General features: G+C 40.5%; 1 protein-coding gene across 1 annotated transcript in view; it reads left to right on the top strand.

Annotated features, from left to right (window-relative positions):
- CSMD1 (CUB and Sushi multiple domains 1) overlaps positions 1-22,067 on the top strand; it is a 2,494,699-nt gene that overhangs the window by 1,170,659 nt on the left and 1,301,973 nt on the right. Inside the window, exon 8 of the mRNA XM_040430026.1 lies at positions 14,704-14,791. Within this exon, the coding sequence (XP_040285960.1) occupies positions 14,704-14,791 (88 nt within the window). The remainder of the gene's footprint in view (positions 1-14,703; positions 14,792-22,067) is intronic.

Here is a 22,067-nt window from a genome sequence, read left to right as displayed (position 1 = left end):
AGCATCATGCCTCCCTCCCCCTGAACCCTATAGCAATCACATGATCTGCTTCCATGGCACTGTAAGTATGGATTGTATACCTCCATTTACAAAGCTTCCAAGTGTCAAACACACATCAAACAATGTCTAGTTGCATGTAATAGTTTTTCCATTGTGATGTTCACTGCACTAGATGTAAACTTGTATGTTTAGATCTTAAAGCAATGCTCAAGTAAACCAAGAACATTATTCATCTAAAGAAGACAGTAGAATTAATGTTTAAAGAGTTGGACGTTTTAAGAGATACATATTGCATTAGAAAGGGAATGATAGAGAAGACAGTGAGGATGTGATCAGGGTACAGTAGTTACGAGGGTGTTTCTAGAAATTAGTAAAATTGTTAATCAGTTTTCTAGAGAAGTATAAGGATTCCAAATTATAGGTATATTCTTTGTGTAACAGTCAAGTGTTTGATTGGCTTGTCTCTAAGGAATGAGAGAAAACAGTTTGGTATAGACTGGAAAGGTGCCAGTCTGCTCATTAATGGTCTATAGACAGAGGTGTTACATTAATGTAGCTTGGACAAGTGCATGGGCTAATATTTGTTCATTTCACATACTTCTATCAACTATTCATTGAGCATACAGTTAAGGTAGATATATATAAAGATCTAATGTATGTAAAGGAAAGGCATGCTTACTGTACTGTGGTGGAATTTTACCACATGTGAGACCTAAAAATGACTAGATATCTATAATGCCTACAGTTATACAGGGTGGGCCATTTATATGGATACACCTTAATAAAATGGGAATGGTTGGTGATATTAACTTCCTGTTTGTGGCACATTAGTATATGTGAGGGGAGAAACTTTTCGAGATGGGTAATAACCATGGCGGCCATTTTGAAGTCCGCCATTTTGAATCCAACCTTTGTTTTTTCAATAGGAAGAGGGTCATTTGACACATCAAACTTATTGGGAATTTCACAAGAAAAACAATGGTGTGCTTGGTTTTAACGTAACTTTATTCTTTCATGAGTTATTTACAAGTTTCTGACCACTTATAAAATGTGTTCAATGTGCTGCCCATTGTGTTGAATTGTCAATGCAACCCTCTTCTCCCACTCTTCACACACTGATAGCAACACCGCAGGAGAAATGCTAGCACAGGCTTCCAGTATCCGTAGTTTCAGGTGCTGCACATCTTGTATATTCACAGCATAGACAATTGCCTTCAGATGACCCCAAAGATAAAAGTCTAAGGGGATCAGATCGGAAGACCTTGGGGGCCATTCAACTGGCCCACGACGACCAATCCACTTTCCAGGAAACTGTTCATCTAGGAATGCTCGGACCTGACACCCATAATGTGGTGGTGCACCATCTTGCTGGAAAAACTCAGGGAACGTGCCAGCTTAAGTGCATAAAGAGGGAAACACATCATCATGTAGCAATTTCGCATATCCAGTGGCCTTGAGGTTTCCATTGATGAAGAATGGCCCCACTATCTTTGTACCCCATATACCACACCATACCATCAATTTTTTTGTTCCAACAGTCTTGGAGGGATCTAATGTGGGTTAGTGTCAGACCAATAGCGGTGGTTTTGTTTGTTAACTTCACCATTCACATAAAAGTTTGCCTCATCACTGAACAAAATGTTCTGCGTAAACTGAGGGTCCTTTTCCAATTTTTGTTTTGCCCATTCTGCAAATTCAGTGCGCCGATCTGGGTCATCCTCGTTGAGATGCTGCAGTAGCTGGAGTTTGTAAGGGTGCCATTTGTGAGTAGCTAATATCCGCCGAAGGGATGTTCGACTAATGCCACTCTCCAGTGACATGCTGCGAGTGCTACGCTGTGGGCTCTTGCTGACTGAAGCTAGGACAGCCACTAATGTTTCTTCATTAGAGACAGATTTAATGCGTCCACATTTTGGCAAATCCAACACTGAACCAGTTTCACGAAACTTAGCAAGCAGTTTGCTAACTGTAGCATGGGAGATGGGTGGTCTCGTAGGGTGTCTTGCATTGAAATCTGCTGCAATGACCCGGTTACTGCGTTCACCAGACATCAACACAATTTCTATCCGCTCCTCACGTGTTAACCTCGGCGACATGTCAATGGCTGTAAACAAAGAGAAATTGTAAATAACTCATGAAAGAATAAAGTTATGTTAAAACCAAGTACACCATTGTTTTTCGTGTGAAATTCCCAATAAGTTTGATGTGTCACATGACCCTCTTCCTATTGAAAAAACAAAAGTTGGATTCAAAATGGCCAACTTCAAAATGGCCGCCATGGTCACCACCCATCTTGAAAAGTTTCCCCCCCTCACATACAGTGGGATGCGAAAGTTTGGGCAACCTTGTTAATCGTCATGATTTTCCTGTATAAATCATTGGTTGTTACGATAAAAAATGTCAGTTAAATATAGGAGACACACACAGTGATATTTGAGAAGTGAAATGAAGTTTATTGGATTTACAGAAAGTGTGCTATAATTGTTTAAACAAAATTAGTCAGGTGCATAAATTTGGGCACTGTTGTCATTTTATTGATTCCAAAACCTTTAGAACTAATTATTGGAACTCAAATTGGCTTGGTAAGCTCAGTGACCCCTGACCTACATACACAGGTGAATCCAATTATGAGAAAGAGTATTTAAGGGGGTCAATTGTAAGTTTCCCTCCTCTTTTAATTTTCTCTGAAGAGTAGCAACATGGGGGTCTCAAAACAACTCTCAAATGACCTGAAGACAAAGATTGTTCACCATCATGGTTTAGGGGAAGGATACAGAAAGCTGTCTCAGAGATTTCAGCTGTCTGTTTCCACAGTTAGGAAAATATTGAGGAAATGGAAGACCACATGCTCAGTTCAAGTTAAGGCTCGAAGTGGCAAACCAAGAAAAATCTCGGATAGACAGAAGCGACGAATGGTGAGAACAGTCAGAGTCAACCTACAGACCAGCACCAAAGACCTACAACATCATCTTGCTGCAGATGGAGTCACTGTGCATCGTTCAACCATTCGGCGCACTTTACACAAGGAGATGCTGAATGCGAGAGTGATGCAGAGGAAGCCTTTTCTCCGCCCACAGCACAAAAAGTGCCACTTGAGATGGTCTAAAGCACATTTGGACAAGCCAGCTTCATTTTGGAATAAGGTGCTGTGGACTGATGAAACTAAAATTGAGCTATTTGACCAATACAAGGGGCGTTATGCATGAAATGAAAAAGAACACAGCATTCCAAGAAAAACACCTGCTACCTACAGTAAAATATGGTGGTGGTTCCATCATCCTGTGGGGCTGTGTGGCCAGTGCAGGGACTGGGAATCTTGTCAAAGTTGAGGGACGCATGGATTCCACTCAGTATCAGCAGATTCTGGAGACCAATGTCCAGCCGGGGCTGGACAACAACCCTAAACATTGCTCAAAATCCACTAAGGCATTTATGCAGAGGAACAAGTACAACGTTCTGGAATGGCCATCTCAGTCCCCAGACCTAAATATAATTGAAAATCTGTGGTGTGACTTAAAGAGAGCTGTCCATGCTCGGAAGCCATCAAACCTGAATGAACTAAAGATGTTTTGTAAAGAGGAATGGTCCAAAATACCTTCAACCAGAATCCAGACTCTCATTGGAACCTACAGGAAGCGTTTAGAGGCTGTAATTTCTGCAAAAGGAGGATCTACTAAATATTGATTTCATTTCTTTTTTGTGGTGCCCAAATTCATGCACCTGCCTAATTTTGTTTAAACATTTATAGCCCACTTTCTGTAAATCAAATAAACTTCATTTCACTTCTCAAATATCACTGTGTGTGTCTCCTATATGATATATTTAACTGACATTTTTTATTGTAACAACCAACGATTTATACAGGAAAATCATGACGATTAACAAGGTTGCCCAAAATTTCGCATCTCACTGTATACTAATGTGCCACAAGCAGGAACTTAATATCACCAACCATTTCCATTTTATTATGGTGTATCCATATAAATGGCTCACCCTGTATATAAGAAGGGGTATAAAGTTAGTTATTGAGTACTTTTTTTACTTCACTAGCAAGGTAAAAAAAATTACAGTAGTTTTGCATTCTATTATTAAAAATAATTTTGAGAGATTTGTGTATGTAGTATATTATCTTTATCCTTATTACGAGATTTAGCAATTTCAGATATAAACTTATATTACCTGCCAGCGTCTTCACAATGAAATTATAGAGATTCAAAGAAACAAAAAAAATTTAATAAGCTACTGCATGGTTTTAAAGAAATTGCAATTATAAGAAAAAAATGTTCAGATTTTATTTGAGCACTACAAAATATAAACTTGGTGTTATAAAAATATGAACTGATTCCCACACAGTTTTATTTTTTATTTTTTATATTGTGGTGATAGATTAAATTGTTAGATAAAATACCATAATTGTGAATAATTATAACATGCTGTCAGTATTGATGACTAATTTCCAGTGGAGTTCAATAAAAAAAAAACTGTATTAGGCTACTTTCACACTTGCAGCAGTGTGATCCGGCGGGCAGTTCCGTCGTCGGAACTGCCCGCCGGATCCGCCGATCTGCCGCTGACTGAAAGCATTTGTGAGACGGATCCGGATGCAGATCCGTCTCACAAATGCATTGCAAGGACGGATCCGTCTCTCCGCTTGTCATGCGGACAGACGGATCCGTCTTGTACATTTTTTCACATTTTTACCGGTCTGCGCATGCGCAGGCCGGAAGGACGGATCCGGCATTACGGTATTCTGAATGCCGGATCCGGCGCTAATACATTCCTATGGGAAAAAATGCCGGATCCGGCATTCAGGCAAGTCTTCAGTTTTTTTCGCCGGAGAGAAAACCGTAGCATGCTGCGGTTTTCTCTTTTGCCTGATCAGTCAAAACGACTGAACTGAAGACATCCTGATGCAAACTGAATAGATTACTCTCCATTCAGAATGCATGGGGATATGCCTGATCAGTTCTTTTCCGGTATAGAGCCCCTGTGACGGAACTCTATGCCGGAAAAGAAAAACGCAAGTGTGAAAGTATCCTTACATTTGTTTATGTTGTATAAAATGTGTGAATTATTTTGGAAATATGTAGAAAATGATTATATAAATGGTATTCTATTCTATAAAAGCTCTTAATCAGAAAAAAGAGGGAACCTTTGGGTGGGTACTATTTCTATTAGGCCTCTTTCACACTACCGTATGGCTATTTCAGTGTTTTGCGGTCCGTTTTTCATGGATCCGTTGTTCCGTTTTTCTGTTTCCGTTGTGTTTCCGTTTCGGTTCCATTTTTCCGTTCCGTTTTTCCGTATGGCATATACAGCATACATTAATTACATAGAACAAATTGGGCTGGGCATAACATTTTCAATAGATGGTTCCACAAAAAACGGAAAGGGTACGGAAGACATACGGATGCACTTCCGTATGCATTCCGTTTTTTTTGCGGACCCATTGACTTTATTGGAGCCACGGAACGTGATTTGCGGCCAAATATAGGACATTTTCTATCTTTCCATGGAACGGAGATACGGAAATACGGAAACGGAATGCATACGGAGTACATTCCATTTTTTTTGCGGACCCATTGAAATTAGTGGTTCCGTATACGGAACGCGAAAAAAAGGCCCGCGAAACGGAAAAAAAAAATGGTAGTGTGAAAGAGGCCTTATGGAGACAAGTTGATATATGTGATGACTATTGTAGGCTAGAGAATCATCCTCTGGATCAGAATTGTAACTGACTTGTGGAAAAAGTGACATCCTATGACAGTATTGTTTAAAGCTCTTCAGTGTGATCTATTCTTATGTATACTATTCAGTGGGTATAGCTGAAACACCTTAAAATAGAAATTAGGAGCAGTGTGCACAAATCGTCATATAGTGTACAGTGGTCCCTCAAGATACAATGGCCTCAGGATACAATATTTTCAACTTACAATGGTCTTTTCTGACACATCGTAAGTTGAAGTTAGATGGGAGATGCTAAAAATAAAAACAAAAAAGACTTTAGTCACAAATACTCAACTATTTTACGTAATTTGACGTACAATAAAGATTATCAATGAGTGGTGGTAATGCTAAATGCGGGTGATAAAGTACGGACACCAATTGGCAAAGGCACATAAAGTTACAAGGTGCGCCAGTTGAACTGACTCTGTAATCTCTAAGCTGCAGTGTGAAACATGCACTGCAAAAACACCACTCTTGCTGTGTAATAATACAGCTGGAGCTTAGTTAGAGCACACTGGGCGTCAGCCAAGGGTTAACCAAACTATCCCTGCCGCTAGATAATCATTACAGTTGGTTCCTGCCTATGCTCTACACTCATTATGCACTGGCTCAACGCATTTCTTTTCACAATCATCAGGAGCCCTACAGTGGAAGCATGGAGTACTTTCTTTCAACATAAAACAAAGCAGCATCGTGCTACCCCCTGCATGTATGGGGGCAGCGTTCCGGCACTAGTATGGCAGTGAAGCGACCACCAAAAATAAGGACATTTAAATCCATAACCCCTCCCATTGCTGACAAGGCCACGCCCACCTTGTGCCAAGTGATCGGAGCCTAATGAAACGCTCTGAGGCGATTCTACTGTACACAGACGCTGGCACTGTAAGTGGGGGACCTGCTAGGGGACCTGGCCCCTTATAGATCTAGGAATCAAACTGCGGATATACAAGCATCGCTTAGGAGGACCATTATATATTAGCAAATGGGGACAAAGTGAGCACCAGATTTGGAATGATGTTGATTATAAAAGGTCAAAAGCCCTTGTGCCCCCACGTACACAAACCTTTACTTGGGGAGCTGGGAGCATGATGAGGTATTTGGAGAAAAAATTATGGAATTTGTGTCATCAATTGTACTTTGGCTAAGGTACATTGATGAAGTGCTGATCCTGTGGCAAGGAGACAAGAATAGCTTTGACTCATTTGTTCAACTCCTCAATGTCAATGATTGGGGTTTCTACTTTACTTCAGAGATTCACAATTCCACCATTATGTTTTTGGATCTCACAATTTATAAGGAATCTAGAGGCGTTATTGGCACTATGCTCTTTCGGGGAAAAAACAGCAACAAACAGCTTGCTTGAATGGCAAAGCTGTCATCCAGAACCCCTCAAACGAGGTATTCCCAAAAGCCAGTGCTTGCGCCTCCACTGGAACTGTACCAACATGCACGACTTTAGTTAGCTGCTAAAGATCTTAGGCAACGGTTTACACGTCGTGGATACCCCCCCAATGTCCTTAAACAGGCTTATCAGCATGCCCTGTGATGTGATAGGGAATCTCTATTGACTCCTCGTGTTAGGCCATCAGAGTCTGATCAAATTTGGTTCATTGGCGAATATGACGAGGCCCACAATTATGTGAGGGAGATTCTATCCGGTAATTGGGGAATCTTAAAAGCCGACCCCGATATTGGACATTTGGTGGGTGATACTCTAGCAATCACGTATCGGCGAGGCAGGAATATAAAGAACCGGCTGGTTCACAGTTTTTATGAACCGATTCCTTGCACTACAGATTGGCTAACTAACTCGATGCGTGGTACTTACCGATGTAGCATTGCATGGGCGGCTAATAAAAAAAGGCAGTACTTTTCAGAGTACAAGTACAGCCGCTATATACCACATCAGGACTTTTATTAGTTGCAGATCTGTGGGCCTGGTATACTTGATTACCTGTATTTGTCAAATCCAATACGTAGGATAAACCACCAGATAATTTAGGACAAGAATTGGCAAACATCTTAACCACTTCACATCCGGTCCATTTGCCCCCCTCTTGACCAGGCCTAATTTAGCAAATCTGACATATCTCACTTTATGTGGTAATAACTTTGGAACGCTTTTATTTATCCAAGCCATTCAGAGATTGTTTTCATGATAGTCATAAATTTGAGTCAATATATTTCACCTTTTTTTTTGAAAAAATCCCAAATTTACCAAAAAGTTTGAAAAATTGACATTTTTAATTTTTTTTATTTCTCTGCTTTTAAAACAGAAAGTAATATATAGTGAAATATGTATTACTTAACATTCCCCATATGTCTACTTTATGTTGCCATCATTTTGGAAATGTCATTTTATTTTTTTAGGATGTTAGAAGGCTTAGAAGTTTAAAAGCAATTCTTAAAATTTTTAAGAAAATTGCCAAAACCCACTTCTTAAGGACCAGTTGAGGTCTGAAGTCACTTTGTGGGGCTTACATAGTGAATACCCCCATAAATGACCCCATTGTAGAAACTTCACCCCTCAAGTTACTTAAAACAGATTTTACAAACTTTGTTAACCCTTTAGGCGTTCCACAAGAATTCAAGGAAAACGGAGATCAAATTTAAAAATTTCATTTTTTTGGCAGATTTTCAATTTTAATCAAATTTTTTCTTTACCACATTGAGAGTTAACAGCCAAAAAAAAATTTCAGATTTATTACCCAGATTCTGCGGTTTACTTAAACACCCCACATGTGGTCATAAACTGCTGTATGGGCACACGGCAGGGCGCAGAAGAAAAGGAGCGCCACATGGTTTTTGGAAGGCAGATTTTGAACTGGTTTTTAGATGCCATGTCCCGTTTGAAGCTCCCTGATGCACCCTTACAGTAGAAACTCCCCAAAAGTGACCCCATTTTGGAAACTAGGGGATAAGGTGCCAGTTTTATTGGTACTACTTTTGGGTAACATATGATTTTTTGATCATTAATTATAACACTTTATGGGGCAAGGTGACCAAAAAATTGGTTGTTTTAGCACAGTTTTTATTTATTTATTTTTCAGCGTTCACCTGAGGGGTTAGGTCATGTGACATTTTTATAGAGCAGATGGCTACGGACGTGGAGATACCTAATATGTATACTTTTTCTTATTTAAGTTTTACACAATAATAGCATTTTTGAAACAAAAAAATGATGTTTTAATGTGTCCATGTTCTGAGAGCTATAGTTTTTTATTTTTTTCAATGATTTTCTTATGTAGGGGCTCATTTTTTGCGTGATGAGGTGACGGTTTTATTGGTATCATTTTGTGGGACATATGGCTTTTTGATCACTTGGTATTGCACTTTTTGTGATGTAAGGTGACAAAAATTGCTTTTTTTGGACACAGTTTTTATTTTTTTATGGTGTTTATCGGAATAGGTGGATCATATATTTATAGAGCCGACCGTCATGGACGCGGCAATACCAAATATGTCTATTTTTTTTTTCTATTACTTTTTTATTTTATACTTTTCATCCCCCATAAGGTCATACAAGACCTCTCGGGGACATTTAACTTCACTTTTTCTTTTTTTGTTTCATTGATTTCTCCTGTAACTGGGGCTGACATAGTTGCCCCAGCAACAGCGGAAATACAACCCCCAGAGAGGCTGTACAGTGATATACTGCGCTGTGCAGCCTCAGTACAGGGCTGATCGAGGTCTGTGAAAGACCCAACAGCTCCTGCACTCACCAGGCTCCGGCGGTCATATGACCGCCGGGCCGGAACAGGAAGAGCACAGCGCTCGCAGAGCGCTACGTATACAGAGATATAGAAGGCAGGGACACCTAGGAACTGTACCTGCTTTCTCTAAGGGTTGCCCTGTTGTCACTGACAGCGAGCAACCCGTTCTGCAGCTGCACGATCAGCATGCAGCTGCGATCTCTGAATGGACGTTCAGAAATGTCCATTCAGAGATAGAGAAACACCTCCCGGACGTTTATAGTCAACGTGCAGACGGGAGGTGGTTAATGATGTCAAGAACTAAGCAGATACATCGGTCGCCAGACATGTAGTTGAATGCCACAATGGGGACCAGCACGCAATCAAGTTTCAGGGCATCAAGGTTACTAGGCCATACCCAAGAGGTGGTGATTTTGATCGAGATCTCCTGAAAAAGAGGCACAGTGGATTTTTGGTTTAAAAATCATAAGTCCCAGTGGCCTAAATGAGATCATATCCTGTACCTGTTTCGTATAATTAGATCCCACACTGTGATGTACCTAATGTATGAAGGGAGGTTATATTGTTTCCACCAGATATTTTTAGTAGATATCCCTCCAATATATCCCTCCCTCTAATTGTTTACTCCTTTGGGATATACAGTATGTGGGTGTATGCCATATTAATGTATACCTCTGGGGTTCATTTTATTTGCTAATATTGGACAGGTAATATGAAACAAAGTTATGTGAGGCTTTATCTTATCAGGAGTATGGTATTCTTATCTGTCAACTAACATGTTGGGATGGATTGCATAGTGGTTGAGGTACTCATGTTACCTTATGTGCCATTCTCCGTATAACTCCACAACCCCCCCATTTTTTGACCTTTTATAATCAACATCATTCCAAATCTGGTGCTCACTTTGTCCCCATATAATGGTCCTCCTAAGCGATGCTTGTATATCTGCCCATTTAATCTATTCCTAGATTTATAAGAGATCAGTTTTTTTGGAAAAAAATGGCAGTACCACCAGAGCTCTAATATTTAACCACACTTTATTTTAGTTATAAACTAGATGTAAACAAAGTGATTGGGGTCTTAGGCTTCCCACGCGTTTCAGGCTGACGGCCTAAGGTCAGGAGGTCAGCCTGAAGAAGCTGACGGAGAGTCGGTGAAATGCGTAGCTAAACTAAGACCTGATCAGTTTGTTTATGTCTAGTTTTATACTAAAATTAAGTGTGGTTAAATCTTAGCTCCCCGGTAGTGCTGCCATTTTTTTCCCTAGACTTATCTCTGATCATCGTGACCTATTCTGGACGCCGCGGCAGAAGGGAGCTGCTTCGTTACCACACAAGTTATTCTACATAAGCTTCCCAGTAATGATGGACAAACATCGGCCCAAATGTTCGCGGCGGGCCCGATTCACTTTAAATGGCAGGCAAACCTGAAAAACCTTCAGGTCATATTTGCAGCCACCAAATACTTACAAGAAGTGCACAAATCGTCCCACAACATGGACAGTGACATACCAGAGGGGATCAATGGCAAAAATTCCCCCCAAAAAATATGTACTTAACCATTTTTATGCATCTTAAAGGGAAATTCTCAGAAATGCGCCCTGCTGGAGCCTAGAATTTTTTTTTTTTAGGCCAGGGGAGTACGGTCCTTAAAATTTAGGCATTCACCTGGCATAAAATAAATTGTGATTATGTGGCTCAAGGTCCATTATGCAGTCAATGGATACAATTTTTAATGTAGTCCACAGGAGTACAGGCCCCAAACATTAGGCATTCACCAGAAAGAAAAGAACAAATAATTATGTGGCTGGAGGTATATTAGACGGTCAATGGATATAAATTTTACTGCAGGCTAGTGGACTACAGGCCCAAAAAATTATTTATTCACTGTACAGAAAAGAACAATTAATAATGTGGCTGGAGGTAAATTAGGCAGTCACCGTATAACAATTTTACTGTTGGCCAGTTAGATTACAGGCTCCAAAAATTATGCATTCACCGTAAATAAACGATCAAACGATTATGTGGCTGGAGGTATATTAGATGGTTATTGGATATCAATTTTAATGCAGGCCAGTGGAGTACAGGCCCGAAACATTAGGCATTCACCGGACAGAAAAGAACAAGTAATTATGTGGCTTGAGATATATTAGACAGTCATTGGATATCAATTTTACTGCAGGCCAGTACAATAAGATGTCAAATACATATGTTTAAAAGAACAAAAAATATAAAATTGGATTAAAAACATGGCTAACGAAATCCCCATTTAGAAAAAAAAACAAATGATAATAGTTGAAATTCGATACCACGTGGTCGTCCATGTATTGAATTCCTCCAATGCCCAAAACATTAGGCATTCACCGGACAGAAAAGAACAAGTAATTATGTGGCTGGAGTTATATTAGAAGGTCATTCAATATCAATTTTACTGCAGGCCAGTGTAGTACAGGCCCCAAACATTAGGCATTTACCGGACAGAAAAGAACAATTAATAATGTGGATGAAGGTACATTAGGTGGTCACCATGTTATAATTTTGCTCTTGGCCAGTTAGATTACAGGCCCCAAAAATTATGCATTCCACCATACATGAAACATCAAGAGATTATGTGGCCGGAGGTATATTAGATGGTCAATGGATATCAATTTTTCTGCAGGCCAGTATAGTACAGGCCCCAAACATTAGGCATTCACTGGACAAAAAACATCAAGAGATTATGTGGCTGGGGGTATATTAGACAGTCATTGAATAACAATTTTACTGCAGGCGAGAGGAGTACAGGCCCAAACATTAGGCATTCGCCGGACAGAAAATATCAAGTGATTATGTGGCTGGAGGTATATTAGATGGTCATTGGATAACAATTTTACTTCAGGCCAGTATCTCAGCAGAACTGCACACAAATTATACACAATACAAATGCACTATATAGAAATTATATTATAGGTATATCACACCCCTACAACAATCAGATTTTTTGGGGGGCAACTGGTATAGCACACCAGTTGCAATTAGTTGTTCCAATAGCGTTTGTCCTTCTGTGTAGCTGCAGTATCGCAGCAGAACCGCACACAACGGCTGCACAATACAAATGCACTATAATATACTTTCTATGTTAGAAAGTATATTATAAGTATATTACACCCCTCAGTATGTCACACCTAACAATAGCACACCTATATCAGTCCTTAAAAGGACTTTTGTGGCCCTATTAGTTAGTGTTTGGTGTCCCTAACAGTCTGTCCTTGCTCCACACAGCAACCTCTCTCTACACTGGCAAAAAACAGAATGTAAAATGGCAGCCAGATCGGGTTTATTTATAGGGTAGGGGTGTGTCCATATGCTGAAATGTCTCAATTGGCTGTCCTGTACTACCTGATGGATGTGTCATGAGACAAAGTTCTGCACAATTCAAAGAATATGGCGAACAAGCAAAGTTCACCGCAAAATGACCGCCGGGTCAACTGCAAGGCCATCTTTACTTCCCAGCATTGTGCCTGGAGTGCATAACCTGATCTGGTGAGTTGCAAATCCATAACAATTAGGGGCACTTCCTCCAAAAAAGAAATTTACACACAGGGGGCTCAGTCCTTCTCTATTCTCTTTTAGATTTATAAGGGACCAGGTCCCCTAGCAGGTCTCCCACTTACAGTGCCAGCGTCCTTGTACAGTAGAATTGCCTCGGAGCGTTTCATTAGGCACCGATCATGTGACGCAGGGTGGGCATGGCCTTTTCGGCATTGGGAGAAGTTATGGATTTAAATGTTCTTATATTTGGCAGCCGCTTCACTGCCGCGCTAGTGCCGGAGCACTGCCTCCATACATGCAGGGGGTAGCGCGATGCTGCTTTGATTTATGTTGAAAGAAAGTACTCAATGCTTCCACTGTAGGGCTCCTGATGATTGCAAAAAGAAACGCGTTGAGCCAGTGCATAATGAGTGTAGAGCATAGGCAGGAACCAACTGTAATGATTATCTAGCGGCAGGGATAGTTTGGTTAACCCTTGGCTGACGCCCAGTGTGCTCTAAGCTCCAGCTGTATTATTACACAACAAGAGTGGACTCTTTGCGGTGCATGTTTCACACTGTGGCTTAGAGATTACAGAGTCAGTTCAACTGGGTTACAATAGGATATTTTTAGCGCATGGGGGTGTGAACTATACCCCAGAGTGTGCTCTAATTTTTATCAGTGGTGGCAATGGCACACCTTGTAACTTTATGTGCCTTTGCTAATTTATGTCCTGTGGGTTACCTGCTTTATCACCTGCATTTAGCATTACCACCATTGATTGATAAATGATGTTATTGTGCGTCAAATTTCTCCCAAGTTTTAATTCAGTATTTGTGAATAAAGTCTTTTTTGTTTTTATTTTTAGTGTCTCCCTATATGAGAGCTAATTAGTAATTTAAGGTGACACAAACTTGCCTTGGCTATTAATAGCCCTCTGTGAGCCTTCGAAATTAGACTCAAAATACAATGCCTCAGACTTAAAGACAACCCAATCAAGGTCACTTCCCTGGAAAAATTGCTGTATTAGTTGCTAGTTAGCTGCTGTCCCTATGTAAGGACTTGTTTTATCAGCTTATTTTCTTTAAATATTAATTTTCTGTTATCTTGGATGACATTTTGGGTCTTTAGAACCGATTAAAAGGATGTGTTACTATCTGGTTTTAACTGGCAGAAAACATTTTTGGTGACATATTTTCTTTAAATCCATCTGAAATAGGTGTACTGTTAATATAAATTGTTTAATCACCTGCCATAACATACAAGTGAAAATTCACAAAAGGCATAGAATCCGTTCAATCCGACCTTTAGCTAAATTTCATTAAAGGACTCCAAACTCCTCATGAAACCAATTCAGTATAAAATAGAAACATGCTAGAAAATACCTCTACAGAATGCAGTTCACATTGCAAACACAGGGTGGCGACACATATAGGTTTGAGATTTTGTGACAGAATATCACTGTATTGAAAGATATTCAAATGAGACAAGTGACATCTTTTTTTTGTACAATAAACTGTAAATGCCTGCACTTGCAAGTATTCAGGTTTAAGAGATAGATAGATAGATAGATAGATAGATAGATAGATAGATAGATAGATAGATAGATAGATAGATAGATAGATATTTAGAGTGGAAGGTTGAGATTGCATACATTTTAAAGTATTTCGTATCTCAGCCTTATAATCATCGATTGTAATTTTCACTCAATTGTAATATTCACAAAATAATGTATATCTTATTCTTTTTTCTAGTGAGCCAAGGTGGGATACCAACAGCTACAAACATGTGTCCAGATCCTGGCATACCTGAGAATGGGAAAAGAACTGGATTTGATTTTAGGTGCGGTCATATTTTTAAATATATATATATATATGATACCATTATAATGGGCAGGTCAATATACAAAGTTTTTCAGGAAGATATGATTTATCATTTGTAATTATTTGAATTCATGAATTAAGATAGGAACTGCTAAATCTACACAACCCACCACAACTGCACCCAAAGAAACTAGGGAAATGTATTATGCTAGGAGTCTTATCTATTGTGCATTGTATTCCCTTTAGTTTGTATTAAATATGAAGTTAGATAGATAAAGAAAATGTCTACTTTTTGAGCTGTGACCCACTGACTATATTCTCAGATATCATAGTCACCAATATCTTATTGCAATTTCCTTATTAATGAGTAGTGATGGACGAACATCTGCCGGGACTAGAGTTGAGCGAACACCTGGATGTTCGGGTTCGAGATGTTCGGCCGAGCTTCCCGGAAATGTTCGGGTTCGGGATCCGAACCCGATCCGAACTTCGTCCCGAACCCGAACCCCATTGAAGTCAATGGGGACCCGAACTTTGGGCACTAAAAAGGCTGTAAAACAGCCCAGGAAAGAGCTAGAGGGCTGCAAAAGGCAGCAACATGTAGGTAAATCCCCTGCAAACAAATGTGGATAGGGAAATGAATTAAAATAAAAATTAAAAAAATAAAAATGAACCAATATCAATTGGACAGAGGTCCCATAGCAGAGAATCTGGCTTCACGTCAGCAGAGAATCAGTCTCTTCATGCCATAGCAAAGAATCTGGCTTCATGTCAGCAGAGAATCAGTCTCTTCATGCCATAGCAGAGAATCTGGCTTCATGTCAGCGCAGAATCAGTCTTCATGTCATAGCAGAGAATCTGGCTTCAACGTCACCCACCACTGGAACAGGCCACTGTCACACATTTAGGCCCCCGGCACCCAGGCAGAGGAGAGAGGTCCCGTAACAGAGAATCTGGCATGATGTCAGCACAGAATCTGTCTTCATGTCATAGCAGAGAATCAGGCTTCACGTCACCCACCACTGGAACAGGCCACTGTCACACATTTAGGCCCCGGCACCCAGACAGAGGAGAGCGGTCCCGTAACAGAGAATCTGGCCTTATGTCAGCGCAGAATCTGTCTTCATGTCATAGCAGAGAATCAGGCTTCACGTCACCCACCACTGGAACAGGCCACTGTCACACATTTAGGCCCAGGCAACCAAGCAGAGGAGAGAGGTCCCGTAACAGAGAATCTGGCCTTATGTCAGCGCAGAATCTGTCTTCATGTCATAGCAGAGAATCAGGCTTCACGTCACCCACCACTGGAACAGGCCACTGTCACACATTTAGGCCCAGGAACCCAGGCAGAGGAGAGAGGTCCCGTAACAGAGAATCTGGCCTTATGTCAGCGCAGAATCAGTATTCATGTCATAGCAGAGAATCAGGCTTCACGTCACCCACCACTGGAACAGGCCACTGTCAAACATTTAGGCCCAGGCACCCAGGCAGAGGAGAGAGGTCCCGTAACAGAGAATCTGGCCTTATGTCAGCGCAGAATCTGTATTCATGTTATGAACAACAACTTGACTAGCTAAAACAGTACAGATTTGGTTAAATAGAGATGTGAGGCCTGTTTTTTTTTTTGCGCTGTGTGACAGGATAGGTTTAATCACAGAATCAGACTTCTATCAGCACGCTAGCGTGTGTCTTAGGTTTTTCTGAATGACACTATAAGTACCTTCAATGTAAGATATTCTTTTTGGGATAGATTTCAAGTAGGCCTCAAATACCAGAAACTAGTTATTTTGAGAATGGCAAATTTGGGATGGTTTTTCAACCCAGAAAAAAAGTGTGCTTTTACGGTCACTACAAATAACTTGACCAGCTAAAACAGTACAGATTTGGTTGAATAGAAATGTCAGGTCTATTTTTTAGGCGCTGGGTGACAGGCTCAACTTGCCCCTGATGTAATATATGGCCAAAAAATAACCACCACTGTTGATGGTTAAATGCACTTGGGTGACACAGGCTCAGCCTGCACCAGATGTAGTATATGGCCAAAAAATAATCAGACTGTCGATGGTTAAATGCACTTCGGTGACACAGGCTCAGCCTGCAGCTGATGTAGTATATGGCCAAAAAATAACCAGACTGTTGATGGTTAAATGCACTTCGGTGACACAGGCTCAGCCTGCAGCTGATGTAGGATATAGCACAAAATAACCACACTATCGATGGTTAAATACACTTGGTGATAGCTTGTGCTGGCGCACCACAAGTCACAAAATGGCCGCCGATCACCCCAGAAAAAAAGTGATCTAAAAATCCTCTGGGCAGCCTCAAAAAAGTGAGCAAGTCAATAATAGCACTTCAATGATCCACAGCTGCAGATCGATCACAGAATGAAGTCTTTTGGAGGAGTTAATCTGCCTAATCTCGCCCTAATGTCGCAGCTGCAACCTCTCCCTATACTGATCATAGCAGAGTGACGTGCGGCGCTACGTGACTCAAGCTTAAATAGAGGCTGGGTCACATGCTGCACTGGCCAATCACAGCCATGCCAATAGTCGGCATGGCTGTGATGGCCTCTTGGGGCAAGTAGTATGACGCTTGTTGATTGGCTGCTTTGCAGCCTTTCAAAAAGCGCCAAGAAAGCGCCGAACACCGAACCCGAACACGGACTTTTACGAAAATGTTCGGGTTCGGGTCCGTGTCACGGGTTCGCTCATCCCTAGCCGGGACGGTTCGCGAACACGATCAAATGTTAGCTAACCTCAAGTTTGCAGCGGATACCATTCATTTTAATGGCAGGCGAACCTGAAAAACCTTCAGCTCATATTTGCAGCTAAGAAATAATTACTGGAAGTGCACAAATAGTCCCACAACATGGACAGTGACATACCAGATGTATTATTCGAATTTGCGATCTCCATTCATTATTTTTTTTAATGAGAAATATCGGCAATATAAATTTTGGGTACGCGCATGCGCAAATGCACTATACAACACCCAAATGCACTGTTAAGAAAGTATATTGGTATATACAGTCCTGATCAAAAGTTTAAAACCACTTGAAAAATGGCAAAAAATGATACTTAGCATTGATGGATCTTAACAAGGTTCCAAGTAGAGCTTCAACATGCAACAAGAAGAAATGGGAGTGAGACAAAACATTTTTGGAGCATTCAATTTAATGAAAGCAACGAATAAACTGAAACAAGCAGTTTTTCAGCTGATCAAAAGTTTAGGCCCACACCTCCAAAAAAAAACTAAACCCCCCCAAAACAGAAATCCAACTTCCAAACATGAACTCAGTAATGAGTAGCTCCGCCGTTATTGTTTATCGCTTCCAAAATTCGTTTCGGCATGCTTGATGCAAGCGTTTCCATGGGGTGAGTGGGAACATTTCTCCAAGTGGTGAAGACGGCCGCACGAAGGCCATCTACTGTCTGGAACTGTTGTCCATTTTTGTAAACTTCCCTTGCCATCCATCCCCAAAGGTTCTCAATTGGATTTAGATCAGGGGAACACGCAGAATGGGCCAAAAGAGTGATGTTATTCTCCTGGAAGAAGTCCCTTGTCCTGCGGGCATTGTGTACTGTAGCGTTGTCCTGTTAAAAAAACAAGTCATTACCACACAGATGAGGGCCCTCAGTCATAAGGAATGCTCTCTGCAACATCTGGACATAGCCAGCGGCCGTTTGACGCCCCTGCACTTCCTGAAGCTCCATTGTTCCACTGAAGGAAAAAGCACCCCAGACCATTATGGCGCCCCCTCCAATGTGGCGCGTAGAAAACATCTCAAGTGGGATCTTCTTGCCATGCCAGTAACGTTTGAATCCATCAGGACCATCAAGGTTAAATTTTTTCTCATCAGAGAATAAAACTTTCTTCCACTTTTGAATGTCCCATGTTTGGTGCTCTCTTGCAAAGTCCAAACGAGCAGTTCTGTGGCGTTCAAGGAGACAAGGTCTTTTAAGACGTTTTTTGTTTTTGAAGCCCTTCAGTCTCAGATGCCGTCTGATGGTTATGGGGCTGCAGTCAGCACCAGTAAGGGCCTTAATTTGGGTCGAGGATCGTCCAGTGTCTTGACAGACAGCCAATTGGATCCTCCGGCTCAGTGCTGATGAAATTTTTTTGGGTCTTCCACTTGACTTTTTTGTTCCATAACCCTCAGGATCATTTAAAAAATTCCAAATGACCGTCTTACTGCGTCCCACCTCAGCAGTGATAGCGCGCTGTGAGAGACCCTGCTTATGCAGTTCAACAACCCGACCACGTTCAAAAAGAGAGAGTTTTTTTTGCCTTTGCCATCACAACGTGTGACTACCTGACAGAAAATGACAATGAATCCACATCTTTGCACAGATTTGGCCTTTTAAAGGCATGTGGTCCTAAAATTTGGATCAGCTGAAAAACAGCCTGTTTCAGTTTAATAGTTATTTTCAATTAATTGAATGCTCAAAAAATGTTTTGTCTCACTGTCATTTCTTCTTGTTGCATGTTGAAGCTCTACTTGGAACCTTGTTAAGATCCAACAATGTAAAATATGATTTTTTGCCATTTTTAAACTTTTGATCAGGACTGTAATACCCCGCTTCAATCAGTTTTTTTGTGGGACGACTGGTATATCACACCAGTAGAAATTAGTTGTTCCAATAACGCTTGTCCCTCTATATACCTGCAGTATTGCAGCAGGACCGCACACAACTGTCGCACAATACAAATGCACTATAATATACTTTCTAACATAGAAAGTATATTATAACATTGTACAAGGAAGGCAATCCATTAGAATATACATAAAGATAATTTTTAACCTTTAATAATGTTACTATGATGGTCCATTCACGCATCCATAAGTGTTTTGCGGATCCGCAAAACACAGACACCGGCAATGTGCATTCCGCAATTTGCAGACTGCACATCGCCGGCACTATAATAGAAAATGCCTAATCTTGTCTGCAATTGCGGACAAGAATAGGACATGTTCTATTTTTTAACGGAAACGGAAGCACGGATGCGGAAATGCTGATCCGCAAATGCGGATGTGGACAGCACATTCCGGCCCCATTGAAAATGAATGGGTCTGCACTGGTTCCGCAAAATTGAGGAACGGATGTAGACCCATTTTTTGGACGTGTGAATGGAAAAGATAGCCCTCAAAATGAAAATAAATTAAATTATTAAAGTTAAGCAAAAAGCATAGATGTGGTAGGCAATAACAAGTGCTCGGCGGCACCAAATAAAAAACCATATGTTCTACCACAATCCGGGGGGTTCCAGTGCACATTCATGAATCCCGGAGGGAAAGCAAAAAACATCTATCCCTGGGCTAGATGATGATGTGGTATTGAAGGACAGGGTGGGCAAAGAACTGTCCCTGATATTGCCCTACAGGGGGGTGCTAATCTGGCACTGATAGCCTAACCACAGACCACCCGCCCTGATAAGAGCGACCCTGTCTGGAACCTCACCCTATATAAAAATGGCCCTAGTAAGCCCCTGACTTCCAGGTGATCACTATATAGATCTATGTGTTTTTGACTCATTATAAAAGTATATTATAAGTATATCGCACCCCTCTGTGTATCACACCTATCGATAGCCCACCTATTCCAGTCCTTAAAAAGACTTTTGTGGCCCTATTAGCTAGCGTTTGGTGTCCCTAACAGCCTGTCCATGCTCCACACAGCAACCTCTCCCTACACTGGCAAAAAACTGAGTGTAAAATGGCGGCCAGATCAGGTTTATTTATAAAGGTAGGGGGTATGTCCATGTACTGAAACGTCTCAATTGGCTGTCCTGTACAATCTGATGGATGTGTCATGGGTCAAAATTCTTCACAATGTAAAAGAATATGCCGGGAGCGAATATCTCCATATGTTCGCATGTTCGCCGAATTGCGACCACGCAAAGTTCGCTGCGAAACGACCGCCAGGCGAACCGCAAGGCCATCTCTATTAATGAGGGTTTAGAAAGAGGCCAATTTCAATTTGGTAATAAACACAAATTTTCCAAGTAGATTATTTACTTTTATTAACATTTCTGCCATATTCACATTCTTGCATAAAATCCCTTTGTGGCCATCAAGTTTTCTAATTATATCTTTAACCTTGGACATATTTTCCTCGTTTTTCACTTCCAAGCCTTTTGGTTTAAATTGAATCTCCCCACTCTAGACCATTTCTAACTATTTGTATGGCACTGTAGCTTTGCTATAACCCTTTGTAAATATATCTTTATGTCCAAATCAATATTATCTCTCCGTCAAAAATCATGTTTTAAAAAATACACTAATTAAGCTGAAAAGAGCCCATACCATGCTTGGAGCCCAGCCACGTCCATCAGCAGGGAACTTCTCCTCCCCTACTCTTCTTCTATCCACCTCTTAGCTGCAGTGACATCATCATGCTGCCTTTAAATCTAGCGCAGGAGCAGTCTGTAATCTTCTGCTGGCAGTGGCTTCAATAATAGTGTTGAGCACAAATATTCAAAAAGTGAATTTTTATCTTGAATATCGCCACTTCGAGAATTCGCAAATATTTAGAATAAAGTGCTATATATTCGTTATATCAAATATTCATTATTTTTTCCATCTGAACACATGATTTCTCCCTGCTTCTTGCTTGTGGGCGAATGAGTCATTGGCCCACAAGCATCTTAAGCAGGGAGGAATCATGACTTCAGAAGAAAAAAAATTATGAATATTCTAAAAAACTAATATATAGCACTATATTCAATATAGTGTTATATGTTCGTATTTTAGAATATTTGTCACTTTTTTTCCATCTGAAGTGAACATTGAACACTGTTCACTTCAGATGGAAAAAAATTATGAATATTCAAAAATACAAATATATAGCACTATATTGAATATAGTGCTATATATTAGTTTTTTTTAGAATATTCGTCATTTTTTTTCCGTCTGAAGTCATGATACCTCCCTGGTTAAGTTGCTTCTGGGCCAATGACTCATTAGCCCACAAGCAAGAAGCAGGGAAGAGTCATGTGTTCAGATGGAAAAAATTACTAATATTTTAAAAACTAATATATAGCACTATATTCTATAGTGCGATATATTAATTTTTGACCCAAGCCTATATTGATCGCGTAATATTCGTATATTACACGATCATTACCTTGCCGATTTTTGAGTAAAAAAAAAAGAATCTAGAATATAACGAATATTCGAATTTGCGAATATTCGGCGGGTTTTCTACAAAATATTCGCAAAATATCACAAATTTGAATATGACCCCTACCGCTTATCACTATTCAATAATTGAACTGTACATGCATCTTATTTTATT

Source organism: Bufo bufo, chromosome 4, assembly GCF_905171765.1.
Source record: "Bufo bufo chromosome 4, aBufBuf1.1, whole genome shotgun sequence".
Classification (NCBI taxonomy): domain Eukaryota; kingdom Metazoa; phylum Chordata; class Amphibia; order Anura; family Bufonidae; genus Bufo; species Bufo bufo.
This window is presented reverse-complemented; position numbering and strand designations above follow the sequence as displayed.